We start from the raw sequence: 17082 nt of genomic DNA on the forward strand, positions 1-17082 counted from the left end.
GGAGGGAGGGAGGGTCAGATGGTTGGAGGGACAGAGAGATAGTGGGAGGGATGGTGGGAGGGATGGAAAGACGGAGGGAGGGAAGGAAGGAGGGATGGTTGGAGAGATGTAAGGATGGAGGGAGGGATGGAGGGAGGGAGGGAGGGACAGACGGAGGGAAGGAGGGAGAGATGGTGGGAGGGAGGGAGGGGTGGAAGGAAGGACAGACGGACAGTTGGAGAGATGGTGAGAGGGAGATGTGGAGGGAGGGAAGGACGGCGGGGGGACAGAGAGACGGAGGGAGGGAGGGACAGAGGGATGGTGGGAGGGATGGAAAGACGGATGGAGAGAGGGAGGGAGGGACAGATGGACGGACGGAGGGAGGGAGGAGGGATGGGGGCAGGGAGGGCCGATGCCCCGACCCCGCAGGTGCCCCCGGGGGCCGCGTGCCCCCTCCTGCGGAACACGCGGCAGCTGCTGCGGGCGGCCTGTGCCCGTCCCACGCAGGGCACCCTGCAGGTGAGGGGCACACGCGTGTGCCCGCGGGCACGCGTGTCCGTGTGTCCCGTGTCCGTGTATCCCCGCGTGCATCCCGTGTCCGTCCGTGCGTGTGCCTTCCCATGTCCAACCCCGACACGTGTCCATCCCGTGTTCACCTCTGCACACGCAGGAACCCCTTCACGTGTCCATCCCATGTTCTCCCCTGCACACACCCCCCCCCACGTGTCCCTCCCATGTTCACCCCACATCTCCATCCCCCACACGTGTCCATCCCATGTTCATGCACACATGTGTGCCCCTACATGTGTCCATCCCATGTTCATGCACACACGTGTGCCCCTACATGTGTCCATCCCATGTTCACCCACACACATGTGCCCCCCACACTCCATCCCCTCCTCCATCCCCTTCCCCCCTGGCCACACGCGTGTGCCCCCCCTCCACACGCGTGTGCCCCCCCCCAGAACACGCTGCGGCACCTGCGGGCCTTGGCCACCCGGGACGCCGGCTCGGCCACCGCCAAAGCCACCGCGCTGCTGCTGCAGAGCACCGAAGCCCTCGTGCTCCGCGCGGCGCTCCGAGACCCCGGCCCCGCGCCCCGAAACTTCACCACCTCCACCATGGGTATGGCAGCACCCATGGGTGCCCCCCAAGACCCCCCTGACCCCTCAGGGCACCCCCCAAAAGCCTTGGGAGGTCTTCAAGAGCCTTGAAGGACCTCAAGAACCATCTCGGTGGCATCACCGCGACCCTCCACCAGGGTCTCCCAGAGCCTGGAGGATGCCGGGGAGGTAAGAGACCCCAAAAAGAGCTTTTTTCACCCCAAAAATCAGAGGCCACGGCAGAGGTGGTGCGTGACGGCTGCTCCCGGCCCACGCTGGTGCTGGTGGTGGGGGAGCAGAACCTCAGCATCGAGTGCCAGGAGGTGGTGAGCAACGCCCCGGCAGGTATGGCCACCACGCCGGTGCAGAAAAGAAACCTCAAAAAAAACCCAAATTTGGTGGTTTTGGGGTCGTTTTGGACCAAGTTGTCCACGTAGGTGAGGGTGCGGTGGCCTTCATCGTCTACAAGGAGGTAGAGGAGCTGTTGGGCGCCGTGACGGAGCCGCGGCAGGGGAGGCTCAACTCCCCCGTGGTCGGTGGCACCGTGGGGAAACCCGGCGTCGTCTTCGGCGTCGCCTTCAACGTGACCCTGCGGCACCGCACGGTGGGTGCCGGGGGGGCACGAGGGGGGGGGGTCCGCACGAGGAAACGCGTCGGGACCAAATTACGGCGGAGTTGGCGACGGGGCGTCACGATGGTGCAAATTTGGGGTGTGGTGATGGTGAATTTGGGGGTGAATTCCCATCCTGGGGTGAATTTGGTGCTGGCACATCCCCGTTCCAGAGCAAATTTGGATTTGGTGCAAATTTCGAGCACGGAGATGGGGAATTTGGGGGTGAATCCCAATCCCAGGGCAAGTTTGGGGTCGGTGCATCCCCATCCTGGTGCAAATTTGGGTTTAGTGCATCCCCACCCCGGTGCAAATCCGGATCCCATGACAATTTCGGATTGGTGCATCCTCATCCTTGTGCAAATCTGGATCTCGTGCAAATTTGGGGTCAGCCCACCCCATACTGGTGCAAATTTGGGTTTAGTGCATCCCCACCCCGGTGCAAATCCAGATCCCATGAAAATTTGGGGTCGGTGCATCCTCATCCCGGCGCAAATCCGAATCCTGTGCAAATTTGGGGTTGATGCATCCCCAATCCCGGTGCAAATCTGGATCCTGTGTAAATCCGGGGTCAGTGCATCCCCATCGCGGTGCAAATTCGGGTTTAGTGCATCCCCATCCTGGTGCAAATCTGAATCCCGTGCAAATTTGGGATCAGTGCATCCCCATCCTGGTGCAAATCTGGATCCGGTGCAAATCCGGGGTCGGTGCGTCCCCACCCCGGTGCCAACCCGGCCCCGTGCCCCACAGGCGCCGCGGGCGGGCGAGCAGCCGCGCTGCGTGTCCTGGCAGACGTCCGGCGCCCGGAGCCGCTGGACGCCCGCGGGCTGCGCCCGCGTCGGGGGCGATGCCCTCCGCTCCGTCTGCGCCTGCACCCACTTCTCCACCTTCGCCATCCTCATGGCCACCCACCCCGTGCCGGTGAGACCCCCCCCCCCCCCCAAATCCCCGTTTCGGGGCCGGGTGATGACATCACATGATGTCACCAGCGCCGACGTCACCCGCAGGAGAGCTCCGCGCTGACGCTGGTGACCCACGTGGGGATGTCGGTGTCGCTGGTCTGCCTCTTCCTCGCCATCATCACCTTCCTCCTGTGCCGCTCGCTCTGGAGCGTCAGCGTCGCCCTCCACCTGCAGCTCAGCATCTGCCTCTTCGCTGCCCACCTCCTCTTCCTCGTGGCCGTGCCCCGCACCGCCAACCGGGTATGGGCTCCTTGGGTCTCCTCCTTGAGCTCCTTGGGGTCTTCAGGGGCTCCTCAAGGGGCTCCTTGAGCTTCTTGGGGTCTTCAGGGGCTCCTCAAGGGGCTTCTTGAGCTCCTTGGGGTCTTCAGGGGCTCCTCAAAGCAGGTCCACCCCATTGGGGTTCCTCAAGACTCTTGGGTCCCTTCTTCCTCTGGGTGGGTGAAGCCAACAGCATTATGGGATAACTCAGCTCAGAAGAGACATTGGGATGTCCCCAGTCTGCTCCCAGTCCAAAGCATCTCCACTTCCTTGAGGTTCCTCAAGACGATATTGGGGCGGGCGGAAGATCTCCAAGTGCCAAAGATGCCACCACTCCCCCGGGCCACGCTGTGGTGCCACCAGGGAGCCCAGCACGGTCTCATTGTTCCCCACCCAGCTGGCGTGCGCCATCACGGCGGGCTTCCTCCACTACCTCTTCCTCGCCTCCTTCACCTGGATGTTCCTGGAGGGCCTGCACCTCTTCCTCACCGTCAGGAACCTGCGTGTCCTCAACTACACCAGCGCCAACCGCTTCAGGAGAAGATACATCTACCCTGTGGGTTACGGCGTGCCGGCCATCGTGGTGGCCATCTCTGCCGCCGTCCACCCCGGCGGCTACGGCACCGAGCGCCAGTGAGTCCCACCAGCACCCAAGGTCGGGGTCAACCAAGTGGGGTGGGATCATCAAGGGAGAACGTCAACGCGTTTTGCCTGAATCGACCCAAAAAAATGGCCACCACGGCATCTTCGTCCCACCAAAAGGTGTTTTTTTTGGGTATATTTCCCCTTTTTTCCCGTTTTTAGCTGCTGGCTGAGCACGGCGGGAGGTTTCATCTGGAGCTTCCTCGGTCCCGTCTGCGTCATCATCCTGGTGGGTGTCACGTGGCGGAAAGGAGGTGGAGGGGGGAAAAATTGGGAGAAAAACGAGCGAATTTAGACTTCCCTTCGGGAACGCTACGAAGCGAAGGTCCCACACGCCGGGGCGCACCCGGCGGTGCCTCAACGGTGGGATTTTTTTGCCCCGTCGGCCCTTTTTCCACCCAAAAACCCCAAATTTACGCCCCGTGGACCTCGCGGTGGGTTTTTTCCCGCTTTCCGCCCAGGTGAATTTGCTGTTTTTTCTCACCACCCTCTGGACTCTTTGGGACAAACTCTCCTCCCTCAACGCCGACGTCACGGCCCTGAGGAACAACCGGTGGGTTTCCGCGTCGGTGCGAAGAGCGTTGGGTTGGGTGTTTCTTCTTCTTCTTCGGAGGAGCATCTGGGATGGGTTTTTTTTTGGGGGAAAAAAGAGCGAAACGAGCGTTCCGCCAGGCTGATGACGTTCAAGGCGCTGGCACACGTTGGCATCCTGGGTTGCACGTGGGGCCTGGGCTTGCTGCAGGCGCAAGGGGACAACGTCGTGGTGGCCTTCGCCTTCACCATCGTCAACAGCCTACAAGGAGCCTTCATCTTCCTCGTCCACTGCGTCCTCAACCGGCAGGTACCAGGGCTGGGGGGGTACTGGGGTGCCCGGGGCTGCGTTGGAGGGGACGGGGACGCTCCGGATGCGGCTGTGGGTTCCATCCGTAGGTGACGGAGCAGTACCGGCGCTGGTTTAGGGTGCTGGGGCGATGGGCGCACCCCCAGGAGATGCCCACCACCGAGATGCACATCTCCTCCATCACCGTAAGGGCACCCGCATGCCTGGATCTGGGGGTGGGCACCCGGATATGTGGGTCCCTGTGGGTGCTGGGTGGGCACCTGGATCCCTGTGGGTGCTGGGTGGGCACCTGGATCCCTGTGGGTGCTGGGTGGGCACCTTGGTCCCTGTGGGTGCTGGGTGGGCACCTGGATCCCTGTGGGTGCTGGGTGGGCACCTTGGTCCCTGTGGGGTGCTGGGTGGGCACCTTGGTCCCTGTGGGTGCTGGGTGGGCATCTGGATCCCTGTGGGTGCTGGGTGGGCACCCAGATCCCTGTGGAGAGCTGGGTGGGCACCTTGGTCCCTCTGGTTGCCACCACAGGAGGCTGGAAGAAGGGGTGGCACAGGGGACACTGTCCAGACCCCTCAGCCCCTCCCCGGGCACTTGGGGGGTTCCGCCAAGATCCCACCGGAACCTCTGCCCCATATTTTTCCCATTTCGGCCCCATTTCGCCCCATTGTGGCCCCTTTTGCCCCCCCAGGAAGGAGAGCGGCCGCAGAGCCGCGGCACCGACGGCTGCACCTGGCAGAAGTGACCGGCGGGCACCCCCTGGCACCGACCCATTTTCCCGCCCCATTCCACCGTTTTCCAGCACGTCCGACCCATTTCCAGCCGTTTTCCGGAAGATCTGACCCGTTTTCTTACTGATTTAACCCATTTCTGGCGTTTTTCCCGCGTATCTGACCCGTTTCCCAGCATTTTTCGCAAGAAATGACCGATTTCCAGCATTTTCCCCCAGAATCAATCCGTATCCAGCTGCTTCCCCCCAGGATGGACCAATTTCCCACGTTTTCTTCTCGGATTCTTTCGATTCTGGAAATTTTCCTCCACCAGGATGAGTTGGGTTTATTTGGGGTAAAAAAAAGACGGAACGGTGAACGCTGAGTTTCTTATTAAAAAAATGTCAAGTTTTATTGGGTGATAATCAGTGAGAAATGAGCAGAATTGGGGATTTGGGGGATTTTTTTGGCTGTGGGGGCACAGACCAGTTGGAGGTTGGGGGAGGGAAGGATAAATACAGGAAAATGTCATTGGAAAGTGGGGAAAAACTTAGATTTTCCCTGAAATTGCGTTTTCTGAGAGCGAAAATTGCGTTTTCGAGCGGAGCTCAAGGGGGGGGGAAGAAATTCCAAAACGCGGAGAAGCAGGAGCGGTTTTGAACATTTTACAGTCATTATTTTAACTAAAAATGCCGTTTTTTCCATGTCTTTTCCATGGGTTTGCACAATGGAGGGTCACAAGAATTTTATGGATTTTTGGAGGGGGGGATTTGGATGTAAAGAGGTAAAAAAAGGGAGCGTGGAGCTTCGGGATCCCCCCCGGAGCGCAGCTCCTGAGCGGGGAGTTTGAAATGTCCTTTTTTTTTTTTGGAAAATGAGCATGAAATAGGCAAAAAAAGAAGAAGAATTCAGCAATTCCAGGATTTTTCGCAGATCCACTGGTTGGAGTGGGAGCATCTGTCGTCCGTCCAGATGCCGCCGGGCCCGATGCTGCCGCAGTCCTTCTGGTCTCTGTCTTTGTTCTCCTTCCACGTGTTCCAGAAGCTGGAGGAAACAAAAAAAGGAGGAAAAAAAGGAAAAAAAAAAGGAAAAAAGGAAAAAATAAAGTCATAAAAACAAACCCCAGGACAGCGGAGCTCGCTCAGGAAGAGGAAAAATTCCTGTTTCGAGGGAAGGAGACGACCAAAATCTCCGATTTTTTTACCGCCAGCAAAAAAAACCACTCCAATAATCCACTTTTTTTCCAACGTAAACCCTTGGATTGGCGTAAAACCACCAAAAAATCAACGTTTCGGTGAGTTGACTTCACCTTTTCCCGTTATTTTCCGGCGGGAAGGGGAAAATCCTTACCTGAAATTCGGGTGTTCGCCGTTAGTCCAGACCCAGATGCCTTCGTTCACCTGATCCGTCACTCCCAGCCAGTACGTGCTGCTGCTGTTGATATTGTCCTTCAGGAATTCCTAAAAAAAACAGGGAAATTGGTTAAAACGGCCCGAAAAAACACAATTCCGACGGGCTACGGAGCGTCTTGAAGCTTTTAGTGACGTCATCGCCTCGAGAGCTGAGCGTTTTTTGGTAAACAGGGAATAACTCCGGTGCACGGAAGCAAAGCGCATCACCAGAATTCCGGAAAGGAGACGTTGATTTTTATTTTTTTTTTCCCCAATTTTTAGCATTTTTTCCCTCAAACCAAGAAGTCGGAAGCGCCTGAACTCGGCTCAGCCACCGGTGCTTGACGTAACTCAGCGGCCAATTTTGGTTCATTTGAGCCAAAAACATGCAGTTTTGGAGTTCCTGTGGTTGGCGGAGCGGAAATTCTTCAAGAAAAAAAGGGGATTTTAAGGGAAAAAATGGATTTTTTCCCCGGACCTGCTCCAGCTCCGAGTTGATGATGACGAGGTGAGCGCCCTGGTCGGCGCAGACCTCCTTGGCGTCCGGCCAACTCAGCGTCTCCGTCGAGAAGAAGTAGCAGCTTTTCTCGAAGATTTTCCATCCGGAGGAACATTTCTTGGTGTCCAGGAGGGATCTGCAGATCAGCACTGGAAGGATCAAAAAAAAGCCCCAAATTTGGGCAAAAATGAGGTTTTTTAAAAAAATGCCCAAAATTGGGGCAAAAATGAGTTTTTCCCTACTTGGGGAAACACCCCCCGGTGGGGCGACATCTTAAAATCGGCGCCAATCGCCCAAATTTTCCATCTCTAAGATGGCCGCCGGTTTTCTGGGGAAAAATCCGGAGTTTCTCTCCCGGTGAGAGACGGCGGAGGCGGGATTTTTACCTGCGATGTCCTGCAATTCCGCGTAGTATTTCTGCATCCCGCTCCACATCCGCGTCTGCTTCCGCTGCGTCTCCGCCAGCTCCTGCCGCACTGCGTCGGAAAAAATTTCCCCTTCCTTCATTTTACCCAAATTTGGAACTTTTTTCCCCCCGGGATTTATTTATTATTTATTTCCCACACGTGGAAATCTTGAGCAGGGGCTGGAAAAGCTCTTCCATGAGCAGCCGCCAGCTTTTCTGCCTGTTTTTTTTTTCTCTTTGGATGATATTTTGCCACAATATCACCCAAATGTTTAATTTTGATTGATATTGTGGATTTAATTGGATTTAATTCATCCCTCATTTGGCAGCGGTTTAGGATTTTGCCCACAATATTAGATTTTTGCGGAATTTTCTGGAGGATTTACGTCCTTCCCTTCCCATAACAGAGATAACGGGGTCGATTTTTCCCCTAATCTGCAATTAGGATAATTCCTGTGATATCCCCAGGGCTGATTTGCTCCCGTTTTGGGGCTAAATCCTTCAGGATTGGGGCGTGAGCTCAGTCGGTGTCGGATCCACACCGTCACCGCGGTGTAATTCCCGATATAAATCAGAAATTCCACCATGAATTCCCAACATAAATCAGAAATAAGTCAGTCAAAGTTGATGACGCTTCACTAAAAGACGGAGCAGAACCAGGAACTGACCGAAAATATAGATTTTTTTTTTCCTGAATTTACACCGAACGGCAAAAAGCGGCGCCGGAAAAGAGCCAACGGCGGAAAAATCGGCATCACCGTAGGGATGTGAGTGTGAGGACCTACCACTAGCTTGATCCTCCGAGTAGTTGGACCTCAAGAGCTTTAATTCCGCCACGATTTCCATCTCTGAAATGAAAATGGAGGAAAAACCACAACCGGATCATCCCGAGGAATCGCCAGCGGCATCTAAATTCGCCCAATTCCGGGCTTTTTCGGCAGCGGTTGCCACGTCAACGGGCACAAAGCACCACGGGCATGAGCTACAAATGACTTTTAACCGTGAAAATTTTTTTTTTTGGGGGGTGTTTTAACCAAACCAGCTGCTTCCCGGCCCGGAGAGGATTTTCCCGGGAACACTCACGCTTCACCATGGCCAAGGCGAAGAGCAGCGCCCACGCGACGAAGCTCAGGGCTACCAGGACGTAGAGGATGGCCACTGACGTCACCCTCCGGCTCTGCCCCTTCCCACCTCTGGGCTCCGCATCCCCTGCTGAGAGCCACGTGGGAGAAATTGGGGTGAAATCCCAACTTTCCGGGTCTGGATCCGGCAGAGATCGCCGGTGCGGGATAGCGGTGGCGCTGGAGAGCGACTCACCCTTTTGGGAAGGATTTAGAGACGCCGGATTCCCCGCGAGGATGTAAACTCCTGTTGGGAGGAAGGGAAGAGTCACTGGGTGATGGTTTTGGGGCATTTTAGGGAGAAATCCCACTTTTTGGAGGTCCTTGCCCGCAGGCGGGTGCGACCTGTGCCTCCTTTGCTCCGCTGGCTCTGCCGATCCTCGTCGGTTGCCGGCGGATCGCGGCCACGACCCAACTCCGACAGGGACACATCGTCGTAATCATCCTCGAAGCTGTCCGGGGACGCTACAGGAGAGGAAAAATGGGTGAAAATCCTCATTTTTAGGCCAACTGGGAATCCTGGGTGTTAAAGCTCAACTGGATTCTTCGGAAAATGTGAAAAAAACGCAATTCCCCGTTGCTCTCTGGTGAATCGGCAGCACCTCCGGTGGGATTTTTTACACCCTTTTCCCAAAATATATCGATTTTTTCAGTTTTCTATCGAACGTGGCTCCGCTCTTCCAGAGCCGAATTTTCCTCTCGGCCACAAATCCAAGGAATTCCGCTGAAGCCGGAAGCTCTCCGCGGCGGGAGGGAATAAACTGGAGCCCGCAAAGGCGCAAACAAGCGAGAGGGAGGACGGGGCGAGGAATTCCGGGGATTTTCAGGATATTTTAGGAGGTCGTTTGACAGAAGGACCCAAATTCGGAGCAAATCGCCGCGTTTGACCGACCGAGCGGAAAATAAAGCCCGGTTCGGCGTCGGGGAGGGACCTCGGGGAGTTCTGCTTTTTATTTTTTTTGTACAAAAAGCCTAAAAATGTGAAAAAAACGGTGACTTACCCGGTCTGAACTCCCCCACGGGGGTCATTTTCCCGGCGACGGAGTAAATTCCTGGCAAAAAGAAAGGAAAAGAGCCTTGAGGATACCGGCAGGATCCTCAAAACAACCGCCGCGGCTTCCAGCCCGGTTGCCGCCGGCAAGAAAGTCGCCGACGTGTCCGGCACGGAGCTGATGCCTGAAATTGAGGCCAAACCTGGAGGTTTTGGAGTTCCTGAGGGCAAAGGGGGACCCGCGCGACGCCGGGCACCCCAAAGGTGGGTTTGGCATTTGCCGGACGCCAACGGTGCCGCGCCGGCGTAGTCGGACCCTGCCGAAATGCCCGTTGGCCCTCAAAGCACACGCCAAGGACACGCCAAGGACACGCCAAGGACACGGAGCGGGTGGGTCTCCCCGCTTTTACCTGCTTGTCTCACCAACCGCTTGGCGGGCGGCGGCGGCGGCGGCCCCAACCAGTTGCCGTAAGTCTCCTGCCGGGCCATGCTTTGGCGCCGAGCGTCGCCGCGCAGGCGCCCGGCGGGGAGCCGAACCCCTCGGCACGCGCCCCGGCACACACCCCCCCCCCCCACCGCCTCCGGCACCCCGGCTCGGCCCCGAGGTTTCAGTTCCTCCTCCGCGCCAATGGGCGGCGAAACGCCGGCAAAACGCCGCCTTTTCGCGGCGGATTCGGTGAATTTGGCGACGGCCGGTTTGGTTTTGGCGCAGAAACGGCGACGCCGCCAGAGCTGCCTCAGCGGGGGGAATTTGGAGGCAGCTCCTGCACGTTTTTGGGGATTTTTTTTTTTTAGGGATTACAGATAAAACCCCCGCGGTGGCACCGATGGGGGTTAAACGCCGCGGCGGCCGCCGACGGTGCCGGGAGGGGGATCCGGCAGCGCGGCCTTTCGGCAAAACACCGTCGCGCTCCGGTGCCCACGAGTCCGGGATTTGCATACGCGCCCCGGAAACACCGCTCACGCCCCGGCTTTGCCATTTCTCTTCCTTTTTTTGGGTTTTTTTTTTACCTAAACCCTGGGAAAAAGGGTGCGCCGACCTTGCGCCGCGCCGACTCGCTTTCCGCCAGTTTTGGTTCCGATCGCGCCCGGAGCGCCTCGTTTATTAATTATTTTCCTGCCGAACCGGCAAACCTCGGCACAAGCGGTGAACGTCACGCGAAAACCTCGACAAACATCCCAAAAATCTCCAAGCACCCCCTCGTTTTGCCCGGAATTTCGGTGTTTTCACCCTGCGCTTGGGTTTTTACCGGGTTTTTACCGGGTTTTTACGGGTTTTCCCCCGGTTTTAAGCGGCGGGGGAGGCGTCAGCAGCTGCGCTCGCACATCCAGGCTTTGGGGTTGGCGCAGCCGACGTCGTTCCAGCGGCCGCTGGCGTAGATGGTGGCACAGTCCTCGCCCTGGTCGCCCACGTTGTTGGGTTCGCCGTCGTTCCAGAACCTGGGGAGGGCGGCGGGACACCATTTTGGGGGGAAAACTCTCCGTTTGGGAACTCGTTGGGGTTTAGGGTGGGGGGTTTTTAAGGAGGGAGAGCGAATCGGCGCCGCGGCATCGCCCGGAGAGGATAAACCCCCCCCCCCAAAAATCCGATTTTAACGCAACGATGCGATTCCAGGGATTTTTCCCACTTTTCTCCCGGTTAACGCAAGAAAATGGTGCCGCTGCCACGGCGGGGTTTTTCCCAAAATCCCCCAAAATGAGGAGATCCATGAAATAACCCCTTCGTCTCCGGGTGGGGGTCCCAACCGAGCCAGGGGTGCAACCGCAGAGGCGCCGCGGCTTTTTGGGCGTTCCCACGTGGGTTTTCAGCCCCAAAACCAGAGTGAATTTTGGGGAAAAAAAGCCAAAAATTTTTTTTTGGTGGGGGGGAAAAGTTGCCTGCTGCAACTTCTTACCTCTCCCTCCGCCACACCCCGGCATCACCAAACCTCTTTCCATGTATTTACACACGAAATGAGAGCGGATGGGTGCGCTCCGGAGGGTGTGGTGCTTTTTTTGGGGGAAAAAAAGGGCTGAGGGAGAAGGGAGCTGATTTTTGGGATAATTTTCCCTCCGATGAGGCAAAAAAACGTACGAGAGAGACAAGGAGCGGCCGTCCACCCACTGCCAGTCGCCCTCCTTGTGCGTGTCGCTCAGGCCCAGCCAGAAAACCCGGTGAGCCATGATGTGGTTTGCCAGGAATTTCTGGAAATGAGAGGAAAAAAATATAAAAGAAGGGTCAGGAGCCGGAGGGGAAGGCAGCGGGATCGAGCGGCGCCACAGTCGGCTCAGTTCTTGACGTTAGTGAGGAATTTTGGATGTTGTTTGGAAATTCTGGATATTACTGAGAAATTCTGGATGTTATTTAGAAATTTTGGATGTTACTGAGAAATTCTGGATGTTGTTGAGAAATTCCAGAAGAATTTAGAAATTAGAAATTTAGAAATTAGAAATTCAGAAATTAGAAAGTCAGGAATTCAGTCACGCCAGGCGGTGACACCGGGGAGCCTGTCCAACCGCGACGTGCCACGGACGTGCCAAAACCGCGCGGCGTTTCCCGTCGCAAACGGAAAAAAACACAGAAATTTCTAATATCTGGAGGAAGAAGGTGTTTTTCAGACCAAATGAGCTTTTGAAAAACTGGGTCAGTTGGTCTAAATTGGGGCAGAATCGCCAATTTGTTGCCCAGTTTGGGTTATGTTTTGGTAATTCGGTCTATAAAGTCAAGAATTGCTAAATAATGTCAAGAATTTCTAAATAATGTCAAGAATTTGTAAATAATTCCAATAATTTCTAAATATAATAATTTCTAAGTGATGTCTAGAATTTCTAAAGAATTTCAATAATTTCTAAATAGAATAATTTCTAAATAACATCCAGAATTTCTAAATAATGTCAAGAATTTCTAAATAACGTCTAGACTTTCTAAATAATGTCAAGAATTTGTAAATAATTCCAATAATTTCTAAATACAATAATTTCTAAGTGATGTCTAGAATTTCTAAAGAATTTCAATAATTTCTAAAGAATTTCAATAATTTCTAAATAGAATAATTTCTAAATAACATCCAGAATTTCCAAATAATGTCTAGAATTTCTAAATAATTCCAATAATATCTAAATAAAATAATTTCTAAGTGATGTCTAGAATTTCTAAATAATTTCAATGATTTCTAAATACAATAATCTCTAAATAATGTCTGGAATTTCTAAAAAACATCCAGAATTTCTAAATAACATCCAGAATTCCTAAATAACCTCTAGAATTCCTAAAGGACTGCGAGGAGGGTCCGGGGTCACACAGACCTACCCCCCCAGGGGCTTTTCCCCCAAAAAACGCTTCAGTCATGCCAGTTTTGGGGACAGATCCATCCAGTTTGGCCAAATCGCTTCGGAACCAAGCGGGAACCTCAACCGGTTGCGTTTTCCCACCTCCACGGTCGCCCGTGCGTAACCTCCAGCTCTCCAGTTGTGCAATTTGAGTCTAATATTCCTCTAAACTCACGAAATCCGGTGGTTTTTCCGCTTTTTACGGCCTTTCTCGGCTTACATTTTCCTGCTCGGTGTCGACGACGACCAGCCGGGCGCCGAAGTCGGCGCAGGAATCCCTGGCTGCCAGCCAGGGTTTGGGGGTGGTGGAGAAGAAGTAGCAGGTTCTGGCGAACTGCTGCCAGCCGGCGGGGCACCTCGTGCAGACGATTTCTGGGGGGGGGGAAAAACACATGGAGAACATGCCAGCCAGCACGGGGGGATGCCCACGGGTTTGGCACGACCGCTGCCCCGCACCGGAGAGGTTCCGCGTCTCCTCCAGCGCCGCGTCGAGGAGCGTCGCCGCGCGGCTCTGCTCCCGCTTCACCTCCGCCAGCTGCTGCAGCACCTGCTCCAGTGTGGGGCCCTCCTCTGCCAGGGAGGGGAAAAAAAGTCATTCAGCTGCTGCAAAGACCTAAAAACCCGCAATTTTTATCTCCCTTCCCCTTTTCCTTTCTGTCCTGATTTACACCGTGGCTTTCACGGCGTGTTTTCCGGGTGTCCTTTAAACGTCGGGAATTAAAACCTCAAAGTTGGATGAGATTTTTGTCAAAGGGCTGAGAAAAGTGGTGTTTTTTCTGTTTAAAATTATACTTAACGATATCTCAAACTCCTTAAGATCAGAATCTTTGGATTTCGGGGATCTTTGGAGCATCTGCCCAACACTGCGTGTTTCAGGAACCAAGAAGGACGGAATTTAACAATTTTTCCACCAAAATCAGGCTCTCACCCAGGACGCGGAGGCGATCGGACAGCTCCTTCCCGCACTCCTCTTTGCACCGTGTCACCTCCCACCGCACGTTCTCCACTTCTTGCGACACTGGAAGGAGGAAAAATTCCACTTTCGACCCCGTCTCACTGCTGCCAGCAGCCGGTATTCGGGATTCTGCCCAGATTTCCCCAAAACCACCTTTTCCTTGGCCTACCGTTCAGAAATTGGCCGTGAATCCCCTTGAGCTCGCCAGAGAACTGTTTATCTAAGAGGAAAAATCAGAACAAAAAGCTCAAAACAAGCTCTGACCGTCTCTGTCCTGATGGAAAGCGGCTCCGGTTGTTTTTTTGCCGGAAAAAGCCCCCCAGCAAGCACCGGGGGGGGAAATCCAGGCAGGTATTGAGGGTGCAGCGGGTGCCCGGGAGCCATTTTGGGGCGAGATGTCATACCGAGGGTGCGCTGGACCTCCGAGAGGTTGTGCCACGCCGCGGTGTGGCTGTTCTCACTCCGCATCCGGGCGCGTTCCAACGCCTCCCACGCCGCGGAGACTAGGGGAGAGGAAGACAGCGCTCGCCTTCGCGCCGGATCCGGCCCCGGCGAGCGGCAAAACCGCCTTTGGTCCTAACTCGGGGCTGCGTTTGTCTCCATTTGTCGGGGTTTTCCCCCAAACGGTGCCCACCCCGCGCTGGGCAGGGGTGGTTGGAGGAAGGTGTGTGCCAGACCCACCTCTCCGGAGGCTGACGATGGTGAGGGCCATGAAGAGGATGAAGGTGAAGGCCAGAAGCACGTACAGCAGCGCGACGGCTCTCTCCGGAGACGAGGTGAGGAGAGACAGGACTGTCGGAGACGAAACGGGGTGAGGTGGCCCCAAGTAACTCCCACCCAACAGATATTTTCTTACAGAAGAGCACAAAGAAGAGAGAAACTCCCAAAAACAACCTCCAACGCCCCGTTCTCCATGCTCAAACCTCTTTTTCCCAGACCGGGACGCAACGGAGGAATCAGGCATCAAAATTTGGCTGTAACTTTGGAAAAAGACCGTTTTCGAAGAGCTAAAATCCTCCAGTTTCATGTCTCTGGATCCCCAGAGCCACTCCCTCCCCCCAATACCTCCTTTAGGTGCTTTCTTCTGCTTTTCCTCCTCCATTCCCTCCACGAAATCCCATTTCTCACAGAGGCCGACGGTGCCTTCGCCTTGTGACATCTCTGATCCTTTTCCGTTGGGTATCGCCTCAATTTATGCAGCGGGGAAGAGGCGTCACCTCATCCTGAGGGGAAGGAAACGCTTACGTTTCATAATTTTGATTTCCCAGAAAAAAAAAAATCTGCGCACTCAGGAGCTCTGGAACAGCTGACGAGCTTGGGCAGCCCTTCGCCATGTGCTGTAGCCCCTTTCCTGTTGATTTTTAGAAAAATTGGTTAAGAAACACACTCTGCTCTCCTCAAACGAGGCCGACACCTGCCCGAGGCGGCAGTTTTTCATGCCAAAACTGCAACTATAATTCTCCGAAGTGAGCACGTAAATTTAGCTTTTTTTTTGGGGGGGGGTGGTGGGAATTCTTTAGCATTTTGTTCAGCGTTTTTGTGATGATTTCTTGTGTTTTGAATGCAAGAAACTTAGCGTTGTGAAAATTCCCTTTTTTTGGGGGGCGTCATTTCCTTCATTCCTTCTCCAGAAGATTCTTTTTCACTGCCTGAACGCCCTCAGGACTTCGAGTCAGGCACCTACGGGGCTGGCCACTGCAGGAAACGAAAGTTAGAACTTATAAATAACCACCATTGACCAATTTTAGCTGAATTTCACACTGGGAATCTGGTAAGAGCAAGCACAGCCAAAAATTAAACGCTCCCTCACTGCAGTTCCCCTGCTCTTGACGCAAGCAGCTTCCTTTTTTTGCCTATTTCCCCTTTTTTTATCCCAAATTTAAGGGAAGTCGAGGTCAAACTTCTCCCCAGGGTGGCCATGTGTGCCCTTGGGGCTCCGGCGCTTCCCAAGAAGTGACGGAGGCGGTTTTGGGTCGAAACACTGCGAATTCGGCGCAGGAGGTCCCGCGGCGGTTCCGCGGGCGAGAGGTTTCGAAAAAATCAAGGATGGTGGTTTTTAACCTGAAAAAAAAAACCACAGAAAACTGAGGTGAAAGTCAAGAGTGGACCGAAAACCACCAACTCTCACCCCTCAACCTCTCACATCCATATTTCTTTAACTTTTTTCATTTTTTTTTTACCTTTTCAATTTTTAACTACCGAAGCTGAAGGTTTAATCCCTTTAAGTGGTTAAAATCCCTTTAACTCCCCAAAATCCCCATTTCTCAGCACCATTAACACCCCCCCCCTCCCCCCCCGGCCCTCGGCCCCCGCAGGCCCCTCGGACCCCCCCGGGGCCCAGGGCCGCCCCTGGGGGCAGCGGGACGCTCTCCCCGTCCCTGGGGACGCCCCCGATCCGCCCTGTCCCGGGGGAAGCGGCACCCCCCGTCCCCAGTCCGCCCTGAGGTAACGGAGGGTGACTCCATCCCGGGCCCCTCACCTCAGACCCAGCTACTCGATGCGCCATAGGTGGAGCCGACTGTCCATTATCCCCCGTCAGCCAATAAGAGGCGCGACTCTCCCCAAGAAGGCGGGATCAGCCACCTGTGCTGGGGAGGGGTTAATGACACCTAGTCTCCGCGCCCCCATTGGCTGCCTCACCTCCTGCTGCGCCAGCGATTGGGAGCTTCTCCTGTCAATCAAATCGAAACCCTTCAGCTCACGGGGCGGGGTTTGTTGCCCTCTCCTGTCAGCCAGGTGCCACTCCAAGCCAGATGTGGCAGCCGATTGGCCGCTCTACCTATCCATCATCACCACCTGGGCCTGCCATTCGCCTCTCAGCAAGGCGGTGCCCACCCCTCCTCAGGGCGAAGCATCTCCTTGAATCTCATTGGAAGAACCGCTTGCCCATCAACCACCGGCGAGCCAGCCCATTGGCTCACCACTCAACAGGCTCGGTTTGTAGCCGCGTCCCCCGCGGCGGCTCAATCCCGCTGCGATTGGCGGCGGCGCCGCGGGGGGGCGGGCGGAGGCACAGAGGCGGTGCGTTGATTGGCTGCGGGGCGGGGCCGCCTGTCAGTCAGTGTCAGTCAGGGCGGCGGCGGCGGCGGCGGCGGGTCCCGTCCCCCCGCCTCGCCTCATGGCAGCGGCGGGGCCCGCGGCGGCCGCGGCTCCTGCTCGGCTCCAAGCGGCGGTGGCGGCGGCGGGGGGGCGCCGCGGGCCCCCCCTTCGGATGCAGCCGGCGGTCGCCATGGCAGCGCCTCGCAGGTAGGAGGGGCCGGAGGGGCGACCCGCCCCCTCAGGAGGGGGCTCCGTCCCTCAGGGATGGGGGGGGGCG

At 55.6% G+C, this 17082-nt stretch overlaps 3 protein-coding genes across 3 annotated transcripts; 1 reads left to right on the forward strand and 2 right to left on the reverse strand.

Moving 5' to 3' along the window:
- The first annotated feature begins 372 nt into the window (after positions 1-372).
- LOC147525712 (putative adhesion G protein-coupled receptor E4P) lies at positions 373-5129 on the forward strand. The gene is made up of 12 exons (XM_086631088.1): positions 373-498; positions 945-1104; positions 1314-1427; positions 1520-1686; positions 2443-2613; positions 2700-2894; positions 3310-3545; positions 3717-3783; positions 4016-4107; positions 4227-4395; positions 4485-4580; positions 5076-5129. Exons 1-12 carry the CDS (start codon positions 373-375, stop codon positions 5127-5129), a joined length of 1647 nt encoding a protein of 548 aa, XP_086487214.1.
- An 873-nt stretch (positions 5130-6002) lies between these two features.
- Positions 6003-9991, reverse strand: LOC147525713 (hepatic lectin-like). Its single transcript, XM_086631089.1, has 10 exons — positions 9913-9991; positions 9513-9563; positions 8857-8976; positions 8708-8758; positions 8474-8599; positions 8176-8238; positions 7371-7460; positions 6964-7133; positions 6445-6554; positions 6003-6138 (listed from the first exon to the last, which is right to left on the reverse strand). The coding sequence occupies exons 1-10, from the start codon at positions 9989-9991 to the stop codon at positions 6003-6005; spliced, it is 996 nt and encodes a 331-aa protein (XP_086487215.1).
- An 818-nt stretch (positions 9992-10809) lies between these two features.
- On the reverse strand, positions 10810-14925 carry LOC104372380 (CD209 antigen-like protein C). The gene is made up of 9 exons (XM_086631090.1): positions 14832-14925; positions 14448-14558; positions 14171-14269; positions 13936-13986; positions 13723-13829; positions 13237-13361; positions 13032-13167; positions 11577-11686; positions 10810-10942 (listed from the first exon to the last, which is right to left on the reverse strand). The coding sequence occupies exons 1-9, from the start codon at positions 14923-14925 to the stop codon at positions 10810-10812; spliced, it is 966 nt and encodes a 321-aa protein (XP_086487216.1).
- Between the last annotated feature and the right edge of the window lie 2157 nt (positions 14926-17082).

The sequence above is a fragment of the Tauraco erythrolophus genome, unplaced genomic scaffold (assembly GCF_009769465.1).
Source record: "Tauraco erythrolophus isolate bTauEry1 unplaced genomic scaffold, bTauEry1.pri scaffold_93_arrow_ctg1, whole genome shotgun sequence".
NCBI lineage: Eukaryota > Metazoa > Chordata > Aves > Musophagiformes > Musophagidae > Tauraco > Tauraco erythrolophus.

Bases quoted from the DNA above. Each gene is read 5' to 3' on its own strand.
- LOC147525712 (XM_086631088.1), top strand. From the start codon at position 373: ATGGGGGCAGGGAGGGCCGATGCCCCGACCCCGCAGGTGCCCCCGGGG. The intron at 3,784-4,015 runs GTGGGTGTCACG...CTTTCCGCCCAG, and splicing joins CCGTCTGCGTCATCATCCTG to GTGAATTTGCTGTTTTTTCT. The intron at 4,581-5,075 runs GTAAGGGCACCC...TTGCCCCCCCAG, and splicing joins TGCACATCTCCTCCATCACC to GAAGGAGAGCGGCCGCAGAG.
- LOC104372380 (XM_086631090.1), bottom strand. From the start codon at position 14,925: ATGTCACAAGGCGAAGGCACCGTCGGCCTCTGTGAGAAATGGGATTTC. The intron at 14,559-14,831 runs GTATTGGGGGGA...CGTCTCCGACAG, and splicing joins GAAGAAAGCACCTAAAGGAG to TCCTGTCTCTCCTCACCTCG. The intron at 13,362-13,722 runs GTGGAAAAATTG...CCCACACTGGAG, and splicing joins TGGGTGAGAGCCTGATTTTG to CAGGTGCTGCAGCAGCTGGC.
- LOC147525713 (XM_086631089.1), bottom strand. From the start codon at position 9,991: ATGGCCCGGCAGGAGACTTACGGCAACTGGTTGGGGCCGCCGCCGCCG. The intron at 8,600-8,707 runs GTGAGTCGCTCT...GGCTCTCAGCAG, and splicing joins TCTAAATCCTTCCCAAAAGG to GGGATGCGGAGCCCAGAGGT. The intron at 6,139-6,444 runs GTAAGGATTTTC...TGTTTCCTCCAG, and splicing joins GGCGAACACCCGAATTTCAG to CTTCTGGAACACGTGGAAGG.